At 40.8% G+C, this 27,102-nt stretch overlaps 1 protein-coding gene across 2 annotated transcripts in view; it reads left to right on the forward strand.

The window, feature by feature from the left end:
* The first annotated feature begins 717 nt into the window (after positions 1-717).
* The window catches only part of LOC143889904 (ENTH/VHS family protein), a 58,090-nt gene continuing 31,705 nt past the window's right edge, over positions 718-27,102 (forward strand). For both annotated transcript variants that reach the window (XM_077394300.1, XM_077394301.1), the window contains exons 1-3: positions 718-927; positions 16,797-16,914; positions 24,194-24,441. In XM_077394300.1, the coding sequence (XP_077250415.1) occupies positions 16,839-16,914; positions 24,194-24,441 (324 nt within the window). In that variant the 5' untranslated portion in view covers positions 718-927; positions 16,797-16,838. The remainder of the gene's footprint in view (positions 928-16,796; positions 16,915-24,193; positions 24,442-27,102) is intronic.

Consider the following 27,102-nt stretch of genomic DNA (forward strand, 5'->3'; position numbering starts at 1 on the left):
GAAGGCTCTCTTAGCGGCGATTTTTCCTTTTGTGCTTCTGCCAAAGGTGTGCTCTCTCTCTCTCTCTCTCTCTCTCTCTCTCTCTGTGTGTGTGTGTGTGTATGTGTGTGTCTCTCTCCTTGTATATCTCTTTCTGTAACCCCCCCCTCCCTCTCAGTCTATTTTTCTATGTAAATCCGTGGGCAAGCCCCTAGGGATTTACATGTGAAATTGTAAATTAATAAAACTTGAAATTAATTACTCGCGAACTCTTCTTTCCTACTTGTGATCATTACTAATATTAACCCTTCCTCCCTAACCCACTACAAATCCTACTATATCTATTTACTTCTTATTCACTTCCAATGAGGCTTACTACATGTTCAATGACGTTTTCTGCACATTTTCTCTTTATTTTCGTTAGTGTTTTGATTTCCGCATATTATTTTCTAAACCACTCACTTCCCACTTTCGAGCTTAGGATTAAGGAAGGGAAGAGAGAAGTACCGCACCAATATAGTCCCAAGTTTTGGAAAGGAAGTGATATATTCACCCACCTTTCTTTCCTGGACCAGCCCATATAGGGTAATTGTGAGTACCGTTTGTAACTAGACTGGGATGGCCCAAGGAGGAAAAAGGGGCGAATATATCTTTCCCCTAGAAACAAGGATGGGTCAATCGACCCTCACATTCAAAATAAATTATAAGAAGCTCTCTTGCTTTTAAGAAGTTTATTTATTGAAGAGGCCTCTCTCTCTCTCTAAAGCCCTTCTACTGTTAGCCCTCAGTCGTTCAAAAACTCAACTTGAAAAGGGAAAAAAAAAAAACAAAAAAATAAAGAAACCCAGAACCCTAAACACCTTCCAAAATCCCAGTGAAAAATTGCCTGCAAACTTATGGATAGAGGGGATATATTATCGCCCTATCCGTATACATTTGAGTTACCAGGTCAGATTCTCTCGTGCACTCGAGCTTTCTGCTTATGGTTTGAAAGGAATTTGTTTGAATTATAGTTTGTATAGTCCTGCTCTTGCTGTGATGAATTAATGAATGAAGGGTTTTAGTGTGTTTTTTTTTTTAATGATTTTTACATGGTTCTGGAGAATTTTCCTTTTATTTTCTTTGGAAAGTTTATCTGTTCGTAATTTCGCTCCCTTTTCTCATGGTTTCTTAGTTTGCATTTACTTCCACTGTCGGGCGCTTTTTTGTTAGAGGTTTGATTGGTGAAATATAGTTTGATTCTAGTAGAGGAAATTCAAACTGTTGTCTTTCAGGATAATTAGTGTTGATTGTGTGTGTGTGTGTGTGTGAGAGAGAGAGAGTGTTTGGGAATTCGGGTTGAGCTTTTACCATAAAATTGGTCGGATTCGGGTTGGTTCCAATTCATTTTTTTAAAAAGGCTCAAACCCAAGTTGCACCCCTTCGTTGCACCTTTGGTTGCTGTCGGTTGGTTTATATAAAGAATGTGTTTGCAATGTGTTAGGATGCTGTCCATGTATAGAGTCCTGATTACAAGCAGAAAATCCAATTTATCCTAAAGTTAAGAAATCTAAATAAGGTAGATAGGGGAGGAGATTGGAAAGAGTCCAATCCCAATCCAATCTCCTTATTTTATAGGAGGATATCTTGGTAGAATGAATCTAGTGGTAATCGCTGGAAATCTAGGAATCTTTCTTCATTTAACACCCTCCCTCAAACTGATAGTGGGAATCACATTATGCTTGCCACGGAACCGGACATAGCGTCATATAGTGAGCCTTTTGTTAAGACCGTCGGCGATTTGATCATGACTGGAAATGTAAAGAATTTGTTAGGCACGACAAACGGCTCTTTCACGAACGAAGTGGTAGTTGACCTCAATATGCCTTGTCCATACATGAAAACAGGATTGGCGATAATATACATGGTGCGAACATTGTCACAATGAAGGTTCCTGTGTGCGTGGCAAGGGACACAAAGGTCTGAAAGAAGAGCTTGAATCAAACATATGTCAACGGTAATAGTTGCGAGAGCTCGATATTTGGCATCGTTAATAGAGCGGTCTACAATCCAACATATGTCTGCGGTAATAGTTGCGAGAGTTAGATATTTGGCTTTGGTGCCAGAGCGGTCCACAGTAGGTTGTTTCTTAGAGCACTGCAAGATGAGATTGGGACTAAGAAAAGTACTTCCACCGTTGGTCAAACACCGATCATTGGGACACCCAGCCCATCAGCATCAGAGAAGGCCCTAAGAAATCTTGAGATGATCAGAGTTGAAGGCCACAATCAACAATGCCTTTGCCATCTTTTAGATGAACGACAAGTGCTTTGTGCACTGATTGACACACTTGATTTGCCACATAAGAGATGTTTGGCCTTGTTAATGTAAGATACTATATTGTGCCAACATGGCTACGATATCTGGTGGTGTCAGGAAGGGGATCACCATCCAACATGGAGAACTTGGTAGCACACAATGTAGGAGTATAAACTGGTTTGGCTCCAAGCGTGTAGAATCTTTGAAGGAGTTACATCGCATATTTGGTCTTAGTAAGAGTGACACTTTGAGGAGATCGAATGACTTCCGTGCCTTAAAAAGAAATGTAGTGGGCCTAGATCATGCATGTCAAAGTTTTTCAAGAGAGACTGGAGAGATTCAATACCATGAGAAACACTATAAATGAGAACGGTCTCATCAACATAAACCAATAAAAATTTTGAACCTTGCGCACCATGCATAAGGGTGCAACTTGGGTCAGGCTCAACCAGAACCTGGCGGGTTCAACCCATTTTTTCCTTGGTTAGGTTGAAATATCTCGGTTTGGGTTGGGTTAGGGTTGGAAAAAAGCAACTTGATGAACTTTCGGGTCGGGTTAGGGTTGATGCCTTGGCAACCCAACCTGATGCAAAACCCGCACTCTTTATTGCATTTTTAGATAAGAAAGCCGATGAATGCTTGGTAGCTTGAGTACACCACCGACTCAAACTAATATTTTATTTTTCTAACATTGCGTTAACGACTTCTTGTATTGGAAAAAGCAACCAATACTTTAGCCTTTGTTTGTATTCATTACTTGCCTTTGTTTGTATTCATTACCTGCCTTTGTTTGTATTCATCACTTGCCTTGTGGAAGAAATAACATGCCATTTCTTTTCTCTGCAACAATACTCTTTACTTTTGGCAAGCACCTTTCTTGTACGACTCCATCTTCTTTTCTATCCAACTCCAATATTTTTTTCGTTCACCATGCTATTTCATTTCTTCTTCTCAGAAACATGTAAACCAACCATCCAATGTTTTTTTTCAGGATTTCCTTTGGAACTACAGTGCCTTTATGTGGAATAGTGAACTCTTAGAGTAGAAGAAGCAGCCAAGGATCCTCATTTCTTTTTTTCCCCCTGTTTCTTCTGTCTATTTCTTTTTTTTTTAATCTTCAACTCGGGTCAGGTTCGGGTTGATGAAAAAATCAGGCGGTTTGGTCGGGTTGGTCCTTTTCAGGTTGAGACTCGGGTTGGGTTGGCCTCAACTTGCCCCAACCTGACTCGAGTTGCACCCCTAGCCATGTAGGAAGAATAGTGAGAAGTCATTATGGCTATTGCAAGGCCATGTTCACGCAAGGCAAAGTTGAAGCGGTTGAGCCAAGCACGTGAGGCTTGTTTTAGACCATAAATGGCTTTATGAAGTTTGCATACATGAGTTGGCCGAGTAGGGTCAACAAAACCTTGTGGTTGTCTCATATAGATTTCTTTTCTGAGATGGCCATAAAGGAAGGTGTTTTTGATATCTAATTGCCGAGGCGTCCAATTGTTGGGATAGGCTAGTGCGATAACAAGTCGGATGGTGAGAGGTTTTACAACCGGACTAAAGGTTTCCGTGAAGTCGATTCCTTCCTATTGTTGGAACCTTTTCACCACAAGCCGTGCCTTATGTCTTTCAATAGAGCCACTAGCTTGAAGTTTGGTCTTAAAAACCAAGTTGTAACTGGCGATATTGCCATTAAGAGGAGGGACTAGAGTCTATGTTTGATTCCGAAGTAGGGCATTAATCTTGTAAGACATTGCGCCTCGCCAGTGAGCCTCAGTAGATGCTTGACTATAGCAGGTAGGATCTGTGAGAGAGGGGGCAATAGCAAGAAGGCAATGGGGGTAGTCAATGTTTAGTAGTAAGACCTTCTGTTTTCGATTACCATCCTTTAGTCTAGTGAGTAGTGACCATAGGATGGGCAATGGGGTAGTCAATGTTTAGTAGTAAGGCCTCTGGTTTTCGATTACGATCCTTTAGTCTAGTAACCATAGGATGGTTATTGGTGATCGGGGGAGAAGACAAATCGGGCTCCATCGGAGAAGCTTGAGAATTGACAGGGGCATATGACGAGGAATCCTTAATAGGGGTGCAACTTGGGTCGGGTTGGGTTGGGTTGAGGCCAACCCGACCCCAACCCGAGGGGCCATTTCTCCAACCCGAACCCGACCCAACCTAAGTCTCAACCCGAAAAGGGCCAACCCGACCCAACCCTCCTTATTTTTCATCAACCCAAATCTGACCCAAGTTAAAGATAAAAAAAAGAAATCGACATAAGAAACAGGAAAAAAAGAAGAAATGAGGATCCCTGGCTGCTTCTTCTACTCGGAGAGTTCACTACTCCCACATAAAGTAAGGATGGATGAAGTGCCCGCATATGGTGTCAGAAACTGCCATTGTTTCCCCTCTTCATTAATCCTGCTGTGAAGCCTGTGTAGATGGTGAAGATTAGGCACTGCCGTTCCAAAGGAAATCCTGAAATTTTTTTGAATGGGTAGTTTATATATTTCTAAGAAGAAGAAATGAAATAGCATGGTGAATGAAAAAAAGATAGAGAAGGAGATGGAGTCGTACAAGAAAGGTTCTTTCTAAGTAAAGGATACTATTGCAGAGAGAAGAAAAGACATGTTACTTCTCCCACAAGGCAATTAATGAATACAAACAATAATGAATACAAATAGGATAAAATACTGGTTGCTTTTCCCAATGCAAGAAGTCGTTAATGCAATATTAGAGTAATAAAATATTAATTTGAGTCGGTGGTGTGCTCAAGCTGTCAAGCATTCATCGGCTTTCTCATTTAAAAATGCCATTAGAAGTGCGAGTTTTGCACCGGGTCTGATTGCCAAGGCATCAACCCTAACCCGACCCAAATGGTCGTCGTGTTGCTTTTTTCCAACCCGAACCGAAGTCGACCCGAGATATGTTCAACCCAACCTGGGAAAAATCGGGTTTAACTCACCGGGTTCGGGTTGAGCCCGACCCAAGTTGCACCCCTAATCCCTAAGAAGATTTGGGGAGTGTAGGACTGGTAGGACCCACAGTGGGCGATGGAAGCGATGGCATCACAGATTAAGGAGGCACCATCCAGGCAAGGGTCGTAAAGGTTGTCGACGAAGATGATGGAGAAGACGGCAATCTGGCAAAAGGAAAGGAATGCTCGTCAAATCTAACATGCCGAGGGATGTTAAAGCATCCTGAGGTTGGATCCATGCATTTTTAACCTCTGTGTTGAACCCCATACCCATAAAAAATACGTTGCTTTAAAGAAAAAACCCAAAACCCGACTCGACCCTACCTGAGCTTTATACTATAAAATATTTTCCCCACTTCTTCGTTAAAACTCAAAAAATTAAAACCCTAACACTCCTCTCTTACCCAGTGGACCCGATTGCCGATGCCCCTCAACTTTTCCCTTCTTCGATCTCCATCATTTCCCCAAACTCCAAAGTGAAAACCATTAGCTGCGTCAAAGATCTTTTCATAGGAGAAGCATTTCCAAACTTGAAACAGTTAGTTGAATCCTCGCTTGCCCTATCGCTTAATGGCACATCATTCATGCCATGCATTCCCAAGGTAAAATGAGTGCTTGTGTGCAGGTGTAAAAAGCTGACCTGATCTGGGAAACTATGTTGGGTAGGATCAGTTCTATGAATCTTGGGTTTTCCCATAAAAAACTCAACCTGACCTGACCGGAGATAGTTTCCCAATTGGGTAGGGTTCTGGAAAACCCGACCCGTGTTGCTACCCTACATTAAACTCGTGTTGAACGTCTTGTTTTGCTTTGTTTTGTTTTGACTTTACCAGATTGATTTATCCTCAGCATCTCCTTGCTCTCATCACACCGGTCTGGTGGAACATTGATGTGAATCCGTGACAACCTAAGAGAAAAAAGAAAGAAATAATAGATAATCAAGATCAAGATCAAGAAAGAAGGGTGGTAGGGGGAGAAAGGGGATGTGGTTTATAAACCCAACCAAAAGGGTGAAGAAGGAAAGGAAAAAGAAGGGAAAAAGAGAAAGAGAGACTGAAAAAAGAGAGAAGAGAATAAAAAAGAAAGCGAAAGAAGAGTTTAGGTATAGAAAACTGATACAAAGGTAAAATCTTTTTTTATTCCATCATTGCATATCATCCAAGAAAAATGCTCTGCTACATATGTATAAGAAAAGAAAGAGAACTAGAAACTTCTAGAATCCTACACAAAAACCTCACAATTGTGGATGGTAATACCCTCTAAAGACTTAAAAGACTTAAAATTTTCGTAATACATGTGTGGGGCCCTTTTCTTGAAAATTAATAAAGATTTTATTCCAATAATCGAGCAATTTACAAGAAATAGGGACAAGCTGTCCCCATAGCAAATTATAGATTACTGGCTAACTTTAATAGTTCAAACCATAGTTACCAGGGTGGGAAATGAATTCGTGAAACGAAACGTGAAACGGAAACGGGAAACACATGAAAAAAATACAGGGGAAACGAGAAACGAGAAACGAGAAACAATAGAAAATCGTACGAGAAACATCTTAGGAAATGATATGATTTTTCCAAAATGATTTTCGTAAGTTCCACACATGTTTCCTACACATTTCATATGTGTTTTCTACGAGTGTTGCATACGTTTATCACGTGTTTATACATTACTTACATAAGTTTTCCATATATTTCCCATGTGTTTCAGAAACATTTCTCCAATTTTGTATCATATTTTGGAAACGTTTCCGAAACGTGTTGCCCTCATTTTAGGGGAAATAGGTTTCCCACCCGCTCAAGGAGTTTCCGGCAACTATGGTTCAAACGGAAAAAATAGGCCGAGTCAAATTATGCCCCCACTCTGCCCCCTCGATCATCGTGGAGCATAATAGTTTCGGATAAGAGCGCCCCGTCTTTGGCTAAAGCATCAGCCCTAGAATTAGCAGAATGGCACCGATGAGATAATCTTGGACGGGTAATGCGAATCAGGTCGCGGATTTAATCCAACACGAAGGAGATTTGCCATGGTCCCGACCTCCGATTCGAAGCCCATGCTATGGCGTTCGTCGAATCCTCTTCCACAATGAGTGGTCCGAAATTGTTGACGGCGTACCATTTTAGTCCGAATAATAGCGCTCTAACCTTGGCTTCATTAGCGTCACAAATACCAATCTGATTGGAGAAAGACATGATCTCAGCACCCTCGTTGTTACGGATGACCCCACTGATTCCGGCAAGCCCCGGTTAAGTGATTTAAAACGCTCATAACTCAAAGTATTTATGTGATTTTGACGGGAAAAGACCGTGGCACCCCTCCTATAACTTAAGGGACTTAAAAACACCTAATAGACACTTAAAAAATTAGAATATGGGCTCAAGGATAGTCCTCATCATACTCTCCTGCTTGAAAAGATTTGAACCCATCGAATATAATGACGGGCATGACGAGTGGGGGTTTTTCAGCTTTGATCCTCCCACAATCTGCAAACGGTTGGCCCTTTCAGCGGCTAAAAATTTCTAACGCACAAGAAGCACAAGAAGTTTTGGACAATTGTGTTGTCGGTTTGAAGTAATATGATTCGGAAGTCCACCTTCGATGTACTCCTTGTACCGTGACAACTTAAGCAAAAAAACTCTGATTCTTCCGTTTCCTTCGATGTGTATAGGTTCGCTTATGTTCTCTCGATTAAGCACTGGAAATTTGGCAGAGATCCAAATATTATGATCAACGATTTTATTGTCTTGATCTAAAGCTTCTGCTGACTGTGCCGAACCATTCGCCTCTTCTAGGCTTGTTGAATATCGTTTGTTGCCCTTTTAACCACCATATAGTCTGTGCTAGCTAACTTTTGTTGGAACCAACTCTGAAGGATGATTGTCGCTTTCTGAATCCTTAAGTAATATATGCGAGCCACGTATTGTCGAAATTATCGTTGGATGACGAGTGCTCCTCTTCGTTGCCGCTTGATGTCAATCATTTTCTGCGCTATCAATCCTCGCACACAAGCCTGGATCTGGGTGGCTAAAGTAACTTGTTTCTTGTACACTTGCTTGGCCAGGTACATTCACCAAGTTTTCTGGATCTACAGGCAAGCAAATAATTTTATCAAACATGCCTTGACTTTTTTGGCTTTCTCCTCTGGAATCATTCGAGCTCGTATTTTGCATTCTTGAAAAGTCTTTGGAGCAAACTTTTCCAAAAATAGATCCACATGTCACACCAACATATAACAACTGGTTTTCTTGTTATGTGTTGTTTCTTCTTCAATGTTAACCACCGCTAAGGTATGACCAATGGAAGGTCCTCCTCGTAATGGATGACCCAAATTATGCTACCATAAATACGTCTCTAATACTTCTATCAAATCAAGATATTCTCGTTCATTAACTCTATAGAATCCTGGTATGTCACTAATCCTCACAGTGTATTAATTACGATCCATGTGTTGGAATCTTCCCGTCATATCTTTGCTATCCCAAGTAATCATTCGAACCTTGGCTCTGTGATGAGCGGCAAACTAGGATTGAAAGTGGTGGTATTGGTGAGGCTAGGATGAGGGTTTAAGAATGGAAACAAGTGGTGGTTTAAGGGGGTATTGGAAGGGTTCGGGTTTGGTGAGGGCTAGGTACGGAGATGATAGTGGTGAGAAGGATAGTAGATGGTTTTAGTATGGAAAAGGGCGAAGGAGCTAAAGGCTTTGGTTTGATTTTCAAGAGGTTGAAGATGGTACGGAGATGATACTGGTGAGAAGGATAGTAGATGGTTTTAATATGGAAAAGGGCGAAGGAGCTAAAGGCTTTGGTTTGATTTTCAAGAGGTAGAAGATGGCAGATAAGGGTGGTGGTTTGCGTGAACATAGAGATGGTAGTTAGGCGGAGGTACAATACGAAGCAGAGAAGGGGATACTTCAATGGTTAAACTTGCATCAAAGCAAGAGGTAACCTGCATACAACAGGGATGAAAAAACTCAAAGAGAATGATAAGTTTTTATTAAGAAAACCTATGCTCTTCTTCTTCCCAAAAAAGCAAGATAAGAAGAGACTCTTCTCCAAAAGAAAGAAACTATAACTCAAAGTGGAATACTCTTTATTGAGATTTATGGTCATTTTATAGAGGTGGAACCTCTTTACAACAATAAATGAGCCTACAGACATAAAGAAATATTTTCAGCTTTCACACACACAAGTCATACATAATAAATAGCCTACGGATAAACGAGACATTTTCTATCCTTCACAAACACAAGTCTTACCTAACTTTGGGTGTTCACATTGGAATTAGTTTCCTTATTTCCAACTTTCACACTTTCACACTTTGTGTTTTCATGCTAGAACACCTTAGGTGTTCACATTGGAACTAGTTTCCTTGTTTCCATCTTTCACACTTGAAACAGTTTGTGTTTTCACACTAGAACACCTTGGGTGTTCACACTGGAAAACACTTTGGGTGTTCACACTAGAAAAGCTTTGGGTTTTCACCCTAGAAACACTTCATTTGGCCAAGATCAACGAGGATCATTGACCAGAGAGACACTTAGATCTCTTGAAGATCTTTGGATAATCGGCCTTGTGATAATATTCATTAACAATATCCTCGTCCCAATCGTCGATCTCAGTCGTCTAATTGTTGTTCTAGAGGTTTCTCAGGCTCGATCGTCTATCTGTGCCTTCTGTTTCTTGATCCGACGGTTTGAAATGGCCTGATCATATATTTGACGTGCTCGGCCTATGAACGACATAGATGCGCTCGCATCATACCCTCCTTTCTTGAAAAAAAACTCACAAAAGGTTTTCTAATTGGAAAATTTCCATAGCCCTCTTTCTCCATTTCCATTACCATTTTCATTGCATTTCCTTTTATGATTATTGAAAAATACTCTCTGTAAATCCATCAGTGGTATCAGAGCTCAGAGCATGGTAGCCCCGGTTTGCCTCCGAGGGCGGGAATGTCCCTCGGGGAAGATGTCGGAAACCTCGGTATAGTATCTCGTAGTTAGATCAAGATATATGTTGGTGTACGGAGTACTGATTGGGATGGTAAAATCCAATGTGTGTCTCGCTCCAACTTCGAATTGAAGTCCTTTCCATCGTACCAAATATTTCCATCGGCCTGAAAGATGTGCATGTGGGTGGGTTGTGGAACTTGATTTGATTTGATATTATATCATCGAGAAACTGAGGTAGAAAATATTCGTCAGTACACTGGGCATGAAGGGCGGGATCTTTGAGGTAGGGCGAATCTCCTCTCTTATCTCATAAATCTGCTCATAATGTTCTTACTTGTGCTCACAAAATATGAATTTTGTCACGGCTTGGAACTTCTCCTGAAGGTATTGCAATGATCGCTCCATGCCCCGACACAATGCTCGTTCCTCGTATAACTGATGTATCAATTCTTCCACTTGATGCTCAACTTTCGGATATGAAGATCTTTCGTTGGCAGATCTGGATGCTCACACGATCTCGGCTCTCCAGATGCTTTGGATTACCTTGGCAGAACTCTTGATGCACACATAATCTCGTCGGGCAGCCTTTTGATGAAACCAACTTTGGATGGTTACGACGGAATTGGCATACCTTTTGTATGTACTCCTAGCACGATACATATGCCATGTCTCTTGAATGATAAGACATGCAACTTTTCTTTTCGTATGTGCTTTGGCCTTCTGAATCTTTGCAGCTTCCGGTGCTCGTCGTGGAGGCACATAGGAGTAGGTCTGACAAGCTTTCTCAAAATTTCTCTGTCGCTATTCGTCATGTGCCTCTTTAAGAAATTATCGTGTACCTCATCTAGGGGTGTAAACGAGCCGAGCCGAGCCGAGCCTGGCCAGGCTCGGCTCGGCTCGTTAAGCTCAAAAGCTCGGCTCTGGCTCGGGCTCGAACCAGGCTCGGGCTCAGCTCGGCTCGGCCAGGCTCGCGAGCCTTACCTAGCTCGGGTTATATTAAGTTCACACCCCTTATCTTCCCTGGACAGCCCTATCTAGTGTAATTTGACTACTTTTTTTACACTATGGGGGGTGGTCCAAATAACAAATGGGGTTCCAAAAATGAAGTGACATATTTTGCCTCCCCCTTTCACTCCCTGGACAACCCTTTTAGTGTATATATTAATATATGATATATATATTTAAATATATTAAATTCTTAACGAGCCTTAACGAGCCGAGCCGAACCTGGCCTAAATCGGGCTCGGCTCGTTAAGCTTAACGAGCCTGGCGAGCCGGCTCGGCTCGGCTCGTTAAGGATTCGAGCCAAGCTCGAGCCGAGCTCGAGCGAGCTTCCGAGCCCGAGCCAAAATTGACACCCTTAACCTCATCCCATTTGCTGAAAGGAGGATCTCCACATTGGTGTCGCTCTTGTTCCATTCATCTCCACTTATACTCAACATCACCAACTATGGTGTCTCTGGTGTACCGAATCGTCTCCTGGTGGGTAGACCATAACGTACGTGACAAGCTTCGATGGCGTTGACCCAATAAACACAAGTGTGGGCGTCATAGCCATAGAAGTTTAGTATTCCAAGTCGTCGTGCCATACATTATAGAATCATCAGACACGGCTTGTAGTGGGCTTCGTGTATTCCCAAGATTACAAGAAGGTTGAATTCTTGTTTTCCTGGGTTCTGATACCAGATGATGAGCGGCAGACTAGGATTGAAAGTGATGGTATTGGTGAGTCTAGGATGAGGGTTTAATAATGGAAACAAGTGGTGGTTTAAGGGGGTATTGGAAGGGTTCAGATTTGGTGAGGGCTAGGTATAGAGATGGTAGTGGTGAGAAGGATAGTAGATGGTTTTGGTTTGGAAAAGGGCGAAGGAGCTAAAGGCTTTGGTTGATTTTCAAGAGATAGATGGTAAATAAGGGTGGCGGTTTGCGTGAACTTAGAGATGGTACTGGGTGGGGGTAGGATAACGAAATAGAGAAGAAGCTGCTTCAATGGTTAAACTTGCATCAAAGCAAGAGGTAACCTGCATACAACATGGATGAAAAAAACTACTCAAAGAGAATGATAAGTTTTCATTAAGAAAACCTATGCACTTCTTCTTCCCAAAAGAACATGATAAGAAGAGACTATTCTCCAAAAGAAAGAAACTATAGCTCAAAGTGGAATGCTCTTCATTGAGATTTATGGTCATTTTATAGAGGTGAAACCTCTTTACAACAATAAATGAGTCTACAGACATAATGAATTATTTTCCAGCTTCACACAGACAAGTCATACATAATAAATAGCCTACAGATAAATAAGACATTTTTCAAATTTCACACACACGTCTTACATAACTTGGTGTTCACATTAGAACTAGTTACTTTATTTCCAACTTTCACACTTTATGTTTTCACACTAAAACCCCTTTGGTGTTCACATTGGAACTAGTTTCCTTATTTCCAACTTTCACACTTGAAACACTTTGCGTAGAACACTTTGGGTGTTTACATTAGAAACACCTTGTGTGTTCACATTGGAAAACACTTTGGGTGTCCACACTAGAAACACTTTGCGTGTCCACACTAGAAACACTTTGGGCGTTTACACTAGAAACACTTCATTTGGCCAAGATCGATCTCGATGAGAGAGACACTTAGATCTCTTGAAGATCTTTGGATTATCGGCCTTGTGATAATATTCATCAACAATATCCTCGACCCTATCGTCGATCTCAGTCGTCTAATGGTTGATCTAGAGGTTTCTCAGGCTCGATCGTCGTTCCGTGTCTTCTGCTTCTTGATTTGACGGCCTGAAACGACATGATCATAGATTTGATGTGCTCGGCCTATGAGCGACATAGATGCACATGCATGGTACCAAATTGATATGAATCCATGACAACCAAGAGAAAAAAAAAGAATATATAATCAAGATCAAGATCAATAAAGATCAAGATTAAGAAAGAAGGGTAATAAAGGTAGAAGAAAGGGATGCAGTTTATGAACTTAACGAAAATGGTGAAGAAGGAAAGAGGAAAAGGAGAAAGAGACTGAAGAAAGAGACAAGGGAAGAGAAAAGAAAGTGAAAGAAGAGTTTAGGGATAGAAAACCGACATAATACGAAGGTCAAATCTTATTTCAAATCTTTAGAACACTCACACTTTTGGACTAAACTACCCTTTAATGACTTAAAAGACTTAAAATTTTCGTAATACATGCGTGGGGCCTATTTAAAACACTCGTAATTTATAGAACTTGAATGATTTTGATGGTAAAAGAAAGTGGTGCCCCTCATATAATTTAAGGGACTTAAAAAACACCTAATAGACACTTAAAAATTAGATTATGGGCCCAAAGATGGTCCCCATAAAATATGTATGACTTCCTTTGTTATCTATTTCAGTTGCATGTCATAGATTTTATAAAATCTATCTCTAACACCTCATATATATGGTACCAAGCCTTCAACATATGCATATTCAAGTAGCACTTATATATATTTTTTGAGTGATACGGATGGTTTTAAATTTCGGCTGAAATCCAAAATTTTGGATTTTGGTTGAGACCGAAACCGAAATTTGGTGAAATCCGAAATTTCAGGTTTTACCAAATTTTGGCCTAAATTTCGGAATTTCTGTCATTTCGGCCGAATTTCGAGAATTCAATTTTTTTTAAAATAATATGGTATTTTTCCTAAATTTCGGCCGAAATTACCGAAATTTTGTAATGAATAAAATATTATTTTTTATTGTGTACCTTATCACGAAATTCCGGCCGAAATTTCGTGATTCCGGCCGAAATTCCGGTTTCAGTGAGGGCCGAAATACATACCGAAACAGAAATTTAAAACCATGGTGATAAGTAGCATGGTTTTAAATTTCGGTCGAAATCCGAAATTTCGGATTTTGGTCGAGACCCAAAATCGAAATTTGGCGAAATCCGAAATTTCGGGTTTTACCAAATTTTGGCCGAAATTTCGGTCATTTCCTCCGAATTTCGAGAATTCAATTTTTTTAAAAAATTATACGGTATTTTTCCGAAATTTCGGCCGAAATTACCGAAATTTTGTAATGAATAAAATATTATTTTTTATTGTGTACATAATTTCATTTCGGCCGAAATTCCAGTTTCAGAGAGGGACGAAATACATACCGAAACCAAAATTTAAAACCATGGTGATAAGTATTAGCATTGATTTCAATAATCAATCACATGATCTTTTTTCTCGCTTGAACTTTGTGAAACAACCAATTACTCCAAAAGCTTAAGCTGTTGGAGATGGCGTTATTTTATTTTTTATATCTTTTATACTTTAAAATATTTTTATCTTTTATATCTTTTATGAAAAATATGAAATTAGATGGCTAGGGGCATGACGATATACCTATTGAGACTTGGAGATGCTTGGGTGATGTGGGTTTGGTTTGGTTAACTAAATTATTTAACAATATTTTGAAGACTAAGAAGATGCCTGCTGAGTGGAGGAAGAGTACATTAGTACCTCTTTGTAAGAATAAAGGGGACATTCAGAGTTGCACCAATTATCGGGGAATTAAGCTAATGAGTCACACCATGAAGCTTTGAGAGAAGGTAATTGAGCATAATAGACTAAGAAAGAGACTAAGGCGTCAGAAAATTAGTTTGGCTTTATGTCCGGACGATCAACTATGGAAGCTATCTTCTTGATTAGGCGGTTAATGGAGAGATTTAGAGAAAATAAAGAGGACCTTCATATGGTTTTCATTGATTTGGAGAAAGCGTATGATAAGGTTCCCAAGAGTGTTACGTAGTGGGTCATTGAAAGGAAAAAAGTGCCTGCTAAATATGTTGATGTGATTAAGGATATGTACGATGGAGCAGTAACTAGTGTCAGAACCACGGATGACACGTTTAGTGAGTTTCCAATTACAATAGACTGCACCAAGGATAAGCTCTAAGCCCTTATCCTTTTACGCTAGTTATGGATGAGCTTACGGAGGTGCCGTGGTGTATGTTATTTGCAGATGACATAGTATTAATCGACGAAACCAAAACAGGAGTAAATAGTAAATGCTAAGTTAGAGTTCTGGAGAACTACTTTGGAATCCAAAGGTTTTAGACTGAGTAGGACTAAGATAGAATATATGGAATGCAACTTTAGTAATGTAAGGAGGCGGGACGAGGATGTAGTAAATATGATTGGGTAGAAGGTATCTAAGAGGGATATCTTTCGCTATCTTGGTTCAATTCTACACAAGGAAAGAGAGATTGAAAATGATGTTAACCATAGAATAAGAGTAGGTTGGTTGAAGTGGAAGCTTGTCTCAGGAGTTCTGTGCGATCGTAAAATCCCTACCAAGTTGAAGGGAAAGTTTTATAAGACAGCTGTGAGGCTAGCCATGCTGTACGGCTCAGAATGTTGGGCCACCAAGAAGCAGCATGTTGGATAAGGGCAAGCATAGCAACTAGTCTCGTCCTTTAGTCTTTATCATTGTTAGAAACTTACCGACTTCTCCAAAAGCTTAATATGTTGGATAAGGGCATTATTTAATCTTTTATACTTTAACACTCCCCCTCACGTGTGGCCCACTTGGCAAACACGTGGCACATGTGGTCCCACCTTGGGGCGACTATTGCATGTGGATTTTTTTTTTGACATCGGGGATCTTTAAACTTGAGACCTTTGGCTCTGATACCATGTTAGAAACTTACCGACTTCTCCAAAAGCTTAAGTTGTTGGAGAAGGGCAGTATTTAATCTTTTATACTTTAACAATCATCACAATCCTTTATTCCTGTAGTAAAGCTCCTGAGAAGAAAGATTGTCATAGCTTTTAAACTTTGGAAGCATCGCGAACTATCTTTTTTGTATTTAATAAAATAAAGAGTAATTTTTTGAGTTAATTATTTTGATGTGCGGAGTCCTACCCTTATTGCTTCTCTGTGGATCACATCTTTTTGCTATTTTTGTGGATGATTTTACTTGATTCACTTGGATTTTCTTCTTAAACATGTTTGATGTCTTCTCCGTGTTTTTTTGTTTCCCCACATTACTCGTTGAACGCTATTTCACACTTAAACACCTAATCAGTGATTGGGAGGGGAGGCGGGGGGAGTACATGTTCAAAGGAGTAGTTCATACTTCATCTTGAGAGAGAGAGAGAGAGAGAGAGAGAGAGAGAGAGAGAGAGAGAGAGAGAGAGAGAGAGAGAGAGAAATAACACATAAATAGATCTACGTGGTGTTATGGTGTATATGTCATTAAGGGTAGTACTGCTAGATAGTTACTTTCAGCCATGTATAAACCCATTATTTTAAGCTTTTGCCTTGTATTATTGTACAATCAAACTCCACGCATATCACAAACACACACACACACACACACACACACACCGATTTACATTAGGTTTAAGCGGTTTAACAAGGCAGTGACATAGGTTTCAACTAATTTGATATGCGTGCCTAAATTAATTCTTAGCAAAAATAAACATTTTTGGTGGTTAAAATCTTAATTAGGATTAAGATACTATTTAGGTAGATATATGCTGTGGAGTTTGGTTCTGGTTGATGTTCTACGTAAAGTTGTTTCTTTATGTTTCTTGATTTCTTACTAGGCAATGAATGGCGCTTAACCCTCCTTTTCTGTTTCTTGCAGGTTTTGTATCTTATTAATTGGGTAGATTTTATAGTTGTAGCAATGAATGGTGCATTTAATGGACAGATTTTGATTGACAAACTTGCCAAGCTCAACAGTACACAGCAGAGCATAGAGAGTATCCTTTCAGCTATGTCATTGTCAATTTATTAAGAAGTTGATACTAGATACCGATTTTATTTCCACTAGGGATGTTCATTGTTCTCAACTTGGCTGGCAATTTTCAATTTTATTTAGTGGGGCCGGCACTGTGGTGGGATGATCGATGAAGAATTGAAGACTGATTCGACTTTCACTTGGGACCCCTTCTTGTGTTATTTTTTTTCTGCACATATAATATGGTTAATTAGTTACAGTTGAAAAAAGATGTGAAATAATATTTCATCCCACTTTTTTGGCCACTTCCAGTTCCATCAATCTCTTTATTTATATTTTTCTTTCATTGGTTCATACAACTCATTGACAACTGATGCTTTGCCAAAGTTGTTAGCGATCGTATTTCATCCCACTTTTTTTGGTTTTTAATGATCATATTTCTTCCCACTTCTTTTTGTCACTTCCAGCAATCTCTTTAATTAAATTTTCCTTTCGTTGGTTTATATAACTCTTTGACAATTGATGCTATGCCAAAGTTGCTTGTGAATTCAATTTGGTAAGAAAAATGCAAATTTGTCGTTAAGTTAGAGCATACAAATTATGTGTTTAATAAGTTTGATAAGAAGCAATTCAGAAGTTGTCAGTTCGTAAGTCATAATTTGGCACTTAATGCTTACATTATCGCAAGCAGCCGTTGTAATTATCCTTCTATCATTGGAAAGTAGAATCAAATCAGTAAGACTACATACCATGCAGTGGGTCTACATTAAGGAGGCCAAATCCGAAAGACAATTATCCCCATAGTTGCCAGAGTGAGAAGCGAGAACGACAAACAATGCAGGGAGCGAAACTGGGAAGCGAGAGGTTTATAAGAGAGTAAATGCGGGAAGGAAAATGCTCTAAAGAAAGTAAAGAGAAAATGTGTGGGAAGCATCATTGAAAGTCAACATGAAGAATTTAAGAATCCTCGTTGGAAGTGAAGTACATCAAGAGTAGGATTGTAGTAGGTTAGGGAGGAAGGGTTAATATAGATAAAGATTACAAATAGAAAAGAAAACTTCGCGACTAATTATCATTACAAATTTTAGGAAGTTACAGTTTCACATGTTTTTTTCTTTGATCGCCTTAGAGTTTCACATGTTTTATTCATGTATATTTAATGTTAAGTTTTTGGGAAAACATCCACATAATTTTTGCTTGAAACCTAAGATGAGTTTAAGGTGTTCTCTTTTTTAATTTGGTACTTCATCATTATCAAAAGAAGAAATTATTCTTTTAGGAATAAATAATCAATTATGTTGGAGATAAGATGGAGAAGGAGAAAAGTGAGTTGAGAGGAGACTCCCCTTCACTCATGTATTTATATAAAGAGAGCACATTACAGAATGACTATTATTCCCTTAGGCATGTACATGATATAACATATATCTAACACTCCCCCTCAAGCTGGAATGTAAATGTCAAACATTCCTAGCTTGCTATAAATGTCACTTAGTTTTGCTTTGTTTAATGGTTTCGTCAACATATCAGCTAACTGGTCCACAGATCTAGTGAACACTGTGCAAATCTCCCCCTTTGAATCCTATGTCTGATAAAGTGGCAATCGACCTCAATGTGTTTGGTCCTCTCATGGAAGACAGGATTTGTGGCAATGTGAATCGCAGCCTTGTTGTCACAATATAGCTGAGAAGGAGATGATGGAGGAAAGCCGATCTCTGCAAAAGGGAGCGTAACCAAATGAGTTCTCTACTTGTGTGGGCCATGGCTCTATATTCGGCTTCTGCACTAGATTTAGATATAACATCCCACTTCTTACTTCACCATGACACAAGATTACCTCCGACAAACATGCAATATCTTGTGGTAGATCTCTTGTCAGCTGGAGATCCTGCCCAATCTGCATCTGTGTACCCTTCTATCTTCTGATGCCCATACTTCTTAATCAACAAACCTCTCTCTGGAGCACTTTTCAAGTACCAAAGAATATGAACCACTACTGCCTAATGTGAAGTACGAGGGGAGCTCATATGTTGGCTTACAACACCAACAACAAAGGAGATGTCTGGGCGAGTGACTGTGAGATATATATGTTTACCAACCAACCTCCTGTACCTGCCAGGGTTATCTAACGAGTCTCTCCTTCTTCAGGAAGTAGTCTCACATTTGGGTCCATGGAACTGAGGCAGGTTTCACTCCAAGATAACCCGTCTCCTGAAGTAAGTCCAATACGTATTTCCTCTGTAATAGGGAGATCCCCCTGGTGGAATACACTACCTCAATGCCAAGGAGGTATCGAAGACGGCCCAAATCTTTGGTAGAGTATATCAATATAGAATATCAATAGCACACAACCAGTTGCAGTCTGGTGGCTGAAGACAGAGTGATCAGCTGCACATTGCTTCATGCTAAAGCACATGATAGCATCACTGAATCTCCCAAACCATGCTCTAGGAGATTGCTTGAGGCTGTAGAGGGATTTCTTTAATCGACAGACGGAGGAGGACATCTCCCCCTGAGCAACATACCCAAGAGGTTGCTCCATGTACACGTCCTCCGTGAGGTCACCATGTGGGAAGGCGTTCTTGACATCCAACTGATGTAAAGGCCACCTGTGGTTAACAACAAGAGACAGGAGAACTCGAACAAAGGGAATCTTGGCATTTAGAGAAAATGTCTCACCATAGTCCACGCCAAAGGTTTGAGTGTAGCCTTTGGCAACCAATCGCGCCTTAAGGCAATCAACTGACCCATCGGGTAAGTATTTGACTGTGTAAACCCAACGACAACCAACAGGACGAGCACCGGGAGGAAGAGGTACTAAATCCCAAGTTTGATTGTCTTGAAGGGCCTCCATCTCGTGATCCTAGTGGCCCACCACCTTGGATGATCAAGTGCTGCAGGCAAGGACTGTGGCAAAGAAACAGAGGACAAGGAAGAAACAAAACTATGAAAAATAGGGGTGAGAGAATCATATGAAATAATAGAAGAGATAGGATGAGCAGTACTATGAGAACGAGTACGAAGCAATAGGAGAGTCGACAGGTACCTCTGAAATGGAATGAGAGATCTCCTGCTAAGCTGATGATGGCGCTGCTAGAGAGGGATGAGCTGCCGGTTTCAATCGGCGCTGATAGGTCTTCGTAGTTGCTGGTGGTGGAGGTGTAGGTACCTGTAGGGGAGAAGGAGGATCGCAAGCAGGGACAATCCCGGGCATCGGTAAGGGAGGAGATGGAGAGGGAATGGCTACAGTGTCTGGAAGAACATGACTAGGTAGAGGAATGTTTGAATGAGGAGAGAGGTGGGTAGCATCCTGAGGATTAAGGGAGTAGGACTCAGTCTCAAAGAAGGTGACATCAAGAGAGACAAAGGATCGACGTAAGCGGGAGCTGTAGAAACGATAACTTTTCTGGGTCCGTGAGTAACCCGTGAAGATACATTGTTCAGATCTAGGATCCAACTTACCTAGACCTGGACCAAGATTGTGAACAAAGAACACAACCAAAGATCCGAGGAGTGAGAGGAAAAGGGTCATGATGAGGACATAAAATAGCAAATGGTGAAGAACCTCCAAGGACCGAGGAAGGAAGTCGATTGGCAAGGTAGTTGGCAGTAAAATCGGCATCACCCCAATAACTCTTGGGAACCCGCATTTGGATAGGAAGAGTGCGGGCTCCATACAGCAAGGATCTCATCTTCCTTTTAGCTATACCATTTTGTTGAGAGGTGTGAGCACATGTAGATTGATGTAGAATACTACGAGTAAAAAGAAACTCATCAAAACCATGTGATTTAGAGAAATACTCTCGTGCATTATCAGTTCGCAAACATTTCAGCATACAATTAAACTGATTAGTAACTTCTGCATGAAAAGTACCAAATATAGAGAAAACTTATGAACGATCCTTAAGTAAATAAAGCCAAGTCATGCGAGAATAATTATCCATAAAGATAACAAAATAACGGTGTCCAAAAATAGATGTAGTCCGTGCGGGACCCCATACATCAGAATGCACTAAATCAAAAGGGTGCGAGGCCCGACTAACAGGCCTAGAAGGAAAAGACACACGATGGTGTTTTCCAAGTTCACAGGCCTCACACTGAAAAGTCTGAACAGGTGGAGACAATAGAGGTCGTCGTAAACGCTCAAGACAAAGATGACCAAGACGATAGTGCCACTGATAGGCGTCTATGGAGCTGTGCAAAATGGCACGGCGAGTGTCACAGTCCAGACGATAAAGCCCATCCACCTCACGGCCCGAGCCAATCGTATTCCAAGTCAAGAGATCCTGAAATAAGCAATAAGAGGGATAAAGTGAGACAGAGCAGTTAAGATGTTTAGTAAGCTGATTGACTGAAAGCAAGTTAAAAGGGGATTTGGGAACACATAAGACATGACAATGTGAGGCCAGGGCGAGGGGAAATATTCCCGACACCAGAGATAGGAGTTGAGTTCTCATCAGTAAGGGTAATAGACTGAGAATAAAGAGGGCGAAATGAACTGAGGAAGAAGTACATGTCATATTATCGGAGGCTCTAGAATCAACGATCTAGGAGCTGGAGCTAGTAAGAAGAGATGTAGAGGAGCTACCTAGCTGAGTGAAACCGGCACTCGGGGGGTAGCTGGTCAACCTGAGGCGCTGCAACTCATCATAGTCGGCACAAGACATAAAGACCCCATCAGCAATAGGGGCTGGGCTGAACTGAGAGGAAGTCGCCAAGGACTCTGAAGTATCCGGTGCTGAAAGATGTGCAGAGCGGCCAAAATGAGGCTCAGATGAAGGGCGAAGCTCAGGGTAAAGAGCATAGCATGTCTCAAGATAATGTCCCTCTCGGCGACAGTGAGAGCAATAGGGACGTGGGCGGCCGCCACATCTTGCATGAAGATCACGGCCACCACCACGACCAGAATCACGACCACAACCACGACCACGACCAGAGGTGCCTCCACCACAAGTAGCACAATCACCCACTCCATACGCTATTGTCGCAGTGTTATCAACTGAGGGAGCCAGCACATAATCACCAAGAAGACACTGCTGGGCACATAAATAAACCTCATGAAGGGAAGGCATAGTGCTGGAGCCAACTGGCGAAGGTGTAGGAACCCAAGGCCCAAATTCTCGAGGAAGTGAACAGCACGAACCTGATCACGCTGCTGGGTGGCCGTAGTCAGATCAGTGGTGAGAGGCATTAGAGCAACTAGCTACTAGCAATGGGAAACAAACTGAGTATCATAGGTCGAAAGGAAGGTGTCACCACGTCGAAGATTCATCCACTGCGAATAGGTGGTGCAGATGCGGGCGATGTTGCCCGCCCCAGAGTAGGTAACTACAGTATGATCCCAGATCTGTCGGGAAGTCGGAAGGTGCATCATGGTCCCCACAATCTGAGTGGTCATACTCTACCAGAGGAGAGTACGGATAAGGGCATCATCGTATTCCCACTTCTCATAAGTAGGGTCAGTGGTAGCAGGAGGGTCACGATGAATAAGAGGCACCTTCCCCCTAGCAATGAGGTAAGTCTCCACAGCCACTTTCCAATTTAGGTAATTGGACCCATCAAGCTTGACTGTGGTCATGGGCGGGGATGAATCGTCCACTGAGGAAGAGGGGCTATACGGCGAGGGGGGTGTGCGAGATGGAGGGCCAGTAGGCACATAAGGCTGCCCGAGAGAGGGATCCTCAATGTTGGGGGAATCCATGGGTAGAAAATCGAAAGGAAGATGCCTACTGACAATAAGGAGCGACTCCGAGAATGGAGGTCGAAAAGATCAATGATGGAGACCGCGGCTCCGAAAAGAAGACAACAAGGGAAGAGGGCATGAGATAGCCTCTAAGACATAAAGAAAAAGATAGGAAGTCGGAGCCGTGTAGAGAAGAGAAAAGTACTTAAGATATTTAAAACATGAGGAAAAGAGAAGGGGATTAGGGTTGAAGGGCAGGAAAAGAGAGAGGAAACAAATGAATTAGGGTTTGTAAAATTAGTGTTTTAATGGAATAGAGATAGAGCGAAAGGAATAAGGAGAGAGAGAGAGAGAGAGAGAGAGAGAGAGAGAGAGAGAGAGAGGAGGGGGTTACGAACAGTAGGGGGTGGGCTGTTACTGAAGGGGAGTTGGGGAGCGCGGGGGGGGGGGGGCAGAGAGGGGGTGGATATGGGGCTGGGGAGGGATGGTGTCAGGAGAAAAGGATACGGAATTTGGGGGGGCGGGCGGGGGGTCGATGGTGGTCCCTAGGGGGATCAAAACCCGAGGGCTCTGATACGATGTTGGAGATAAGATGGAGTAGGAGAAAAGTGATATAAAGAGAGCTCCTTACAGAATGATAACATATATCTAACAAGTTAAATAGGAAGCATACTCTTAATTAAGAGGAAACACGTAGCTAGTGTCTGGGAAGCAAGCGAGAAGAACTTAGCTTCCGAAGCGAGTTTATGGGGAAGCGAGCTTCCCATCCAACTAGGAAGTTTATGGTAACTATGGTCATCTCTACGATTTCTCACCCGGATTTGTAACTCTTCATAATATGACCTTTAATTAGAGAAATCAGTACACTATGGGATATAGATGATAAGATGAAAATTGGCAGAAAAACAAAATTTGAGGGAGGGGATCATTTGAACGAACTGACTACCGTACTTATAACAAAATTGCCCTGATAGAACATTATAAAGTATTATAAAGTCAAAGAAATGAAGTACCAAAAGGAAATTTTGAACTTTTTTCCGTAGGTTATTGATCCATAGCATATTCAGCTAGCTATAGACAAAGAAAAATTGCGCATTTGAGAGATGCTTCTTGGCATTTCCTAAGCAATCACTAGGCACTTATATGAACCTCTTCATTGTCTTTTTTTTTTCATAAAGATATCTTTAAGTCCCTAACACAGTTGTTGAATTGGTAGCTCCATGTGGGGCGCACAGCAACATATATTCACAGATGGATGCCTTTTCGGTGATGTAAAATTCTTATAGTTGCTGTAATTTTAAAAAAGACTAATATGTATAAACTTCAAAAATATTGTATCTTCTCGTAACATAAATATTATTTGGCAAAATATAGTCATCACTGATAATTTTATTTATTGGCTAAGTCACCTATCAAATTATGCATGCCCATTTTCCTGTTTATATCTTGCATGCTCTGGAAATTAATACTCGATGTACTTCTGTATCTATTTGAGCTTTACAGATAAAAATTTCGTGGATTACATGGGTCATGCATTTGATTTCATTTAAATATCTTTCCTGTTTCATATTCTTAACATGTCTAATGACCTTGGGTTGCTATCCTTAACACAAGCAAGCTTTATCACATTGGTGTATCTTCCACAGGAAGAGAGCAAAGCAAGTTGTGGAAACATGGGATAGACAGTTTTATTGTTCGCAACGAGAGAAGCGAGTGTCTTTTCTATATCTTGCAAATGATATTTTGCAGAACAGCAGGCGAAAGGGTTCAGAATTTGTTTGGGAATTCTGGAAGGTTCTTCCAGAGGCTCTCAGTGATGTACTTGAGAAGGGGGATGAGTTTAGCAGAAATGTTGCAATGCGATTGGTATGTAATGTTAAGACTAAGTTATTGCTTTAGGTTTGGTTGTGTGTCCATATATATATATATATATATATTATATTATATTATATTATGTGTGCATATCGTGCTGTATTGCGTGGCTTGTGCCCATTGCTCCAGAGACCTGCCAATTGAAGGGCCTAAGTGCCTAACTGTGGAAGTGTCAATGCGCAAAGTTGCACCATTCAGACAATACTAAGCATTCGACCGGTTGGCTACAAATGGATGATTAAAAGATAAAAATAAGTAATGACCCACATTCAACTCCTTCGGTCAGATGGTTAGAACTGCTCTGTGGGTGTAATTTTTTGGCTTTGGTCCATCCATTTTGGGGAGAGGGGAGGTGTCTCTGTGTGTGTGTGTGGGGGGGGGGGGGAGAGGTTGTCTCGGTCCGCAATACTGATCAGCTTACACAGGTGCTACGGATATGGTAGGCAGGTGAACAGTGATTTTATAGATTTCCTTGCTATTTCTTTTTGCAAGGTGATTGATGGTTGGATAATCTGTTTCGTTTGAAACCAGTCCTAGAGGGTCAATTTCCTCCCACTCAACGCCACATAATATTCGACAATAAGCTCTCATAAAAATCATGAACATTTCATCACTGGTATGAAGTAAAAGTTAAAAAAAAAGAGAGAGAAGAAAATTTTCCAGCAACTTTTGAGTAATCAAATAATGAAACAAAAGCACACAGATTTCCTGTAGATTAATTGATTAGTATGAATCACTCTTATACTAATCTCCCAAGACTGACTATAGTGATATTGCAGAAATAATGAAACTTACAAATAGATCAAGTAAAGGACAATATTACACCATCCAATTACACAGCATCACACCATGTAAATTGGTAGAATCACCTCACAAGGAATTCTTAGTTCTAACACTATCCTGATGTAAACACTGTTTTCCTTTCAAAGGTAATCCGCCTAAATTTTGGCTACGTGTTTCTTTGTTTGTTGGACTTTTGTCAAAGTGTATTGCTAAATATGTGTACAGGCATGGTTGTTTAAATTTTACTTGATAAAAGCTGACGCTATTTTCCTCTATTATATTACTTATTCTAGTAGTTACACCATCTGCAAAAAGGCTTTCATATTAATTTAGCTATGCTATCCATGTTAGTAGGATACCAGAATCTCTCATGAATTTGCCATGCAAACTGGTAGACTTACCTCACAAGGAATTCTTAAGTATCACACCCAAAGAAAGAAGATAAGAAGCCATTAACCCTATCAATTGTATAAAAAACAGTATAAAGTAGTTCCCAACTCTAAACTCAGAACAAATCTCGACCTTGATTCTGATCTCAGAAAACCTCAACTTACCCAAATAAGCAAAGCATCCCCTAAGCTTGTAATTTAGAAAACCCATGAAATCTTGAAGGTAATGAGACCAAAATTTGTTTTTGATTGGGACCATAATAGTGTCTTGACTATCTATTACCTTTTTCTTGCGGATTTTTCTAGGGTAGGTACCTATGCACCAATGCCGCAATCTAGAGTTTTTATGCTAGAGATCTTGATTTTTCATACGTGAGCGATATCAAACGGCATCACCACTCACCATATCTTGTGAGTTTGCCTCTTTCTCTAGGTTTGTTTATGTTTAGGCAGTCCTTTTAGTTGGTACCTCTTTAGGGGTTTCATGATTATACCAGGTTACTATGCACGGAATAATAGACTTGAGGGCACCCCCAGTTTTGAATGTCGGTGCCGGAGAATGGCTACCGAATAGGGATGGGCTGCTGAAGCCGCGGAACTGACTCCGAGAGGTTGCCTTTCCTTCAGTTAGATAAACAGGAGTCACTGCACAGAGGCGTTTTCGAGTGTTCTCAATACTTGTAGGTACACCAAGTTCATTGAGATCTGAACCTGTTTATGTCTTAATTTTTTAACCCACATCGTAAATGAAGTCAGAGGTTAAGGTTGACGTGGACGGAGCCCGAAACTTGTCCTCCATGTTCTAGCAATAATTATAACATATTTGACCACCAGGCTGCAGAAATGTCAAAAGTAACCCTAATTACTGGGTATATATTTTTGATTTATGATGTTTTGCTTAGAGCCGGGTAGATTCCTTTCACCTTCTTCATGAAATTTTTCTAAAGGATTCATTCAGCCGACCCCAACTAGTTTGGGACAAAGGCTTTGTTGAGTTGAGTTGAGTTGATGTTTTGCTTAGATACCGTGAACAAGTGCCAACACATGGGAACTTGATTTATCATTTATGCCACTCATGACCCTCCACCTCTTTGCAATCTAGAAAAGCAAGTGGTCTGCCTTGCCTCCTCTGATATTTGTACTATTTGAGGAGACTGCCTTCGCATTCATGGCGAAATGTTATTACTTATTAAGAGTCTCTAACTTCAAGCCTCCCCCAGTATGGGATATCAGAGATTTTGGTTTAGATATCTTGACTCCCAATTGGTCCATGAGAGATGCCATATTTACATGGGATCATTATGAAGATAGTAACGGAGGGAAAGCGACGTGAGGTCAAGAGGAACTTTGGAAGATTTCAATTGACATAAATCTTGAAAATGTATTTAGGAAACTTTAATTAGGACATATCAGGCTTTGGAAAGTCTATGTTTGAATGCATACTGGGAGTTGCCTTGCTGGTCGAATTCAATTCCTTCGGGAA

This window comes from Tasmannia lanceolata, unplaced genomic scaffold, assembly GCF_043159265.1.
Source record: "Tasmannia lanceolata isolate RefF3 unplaced genomic scaffold, GAP_Taslan_0.1 ptg000013l, whole genome shotgun sequence".
In the NCBI taxonomy this organism is placed as follows: Eukaryota; Viridiplantae; Streptophyta; class Magnoliopsida; order Canellales; family Winteraceae; genus Tasmannia; species Tasmannia lanceolata.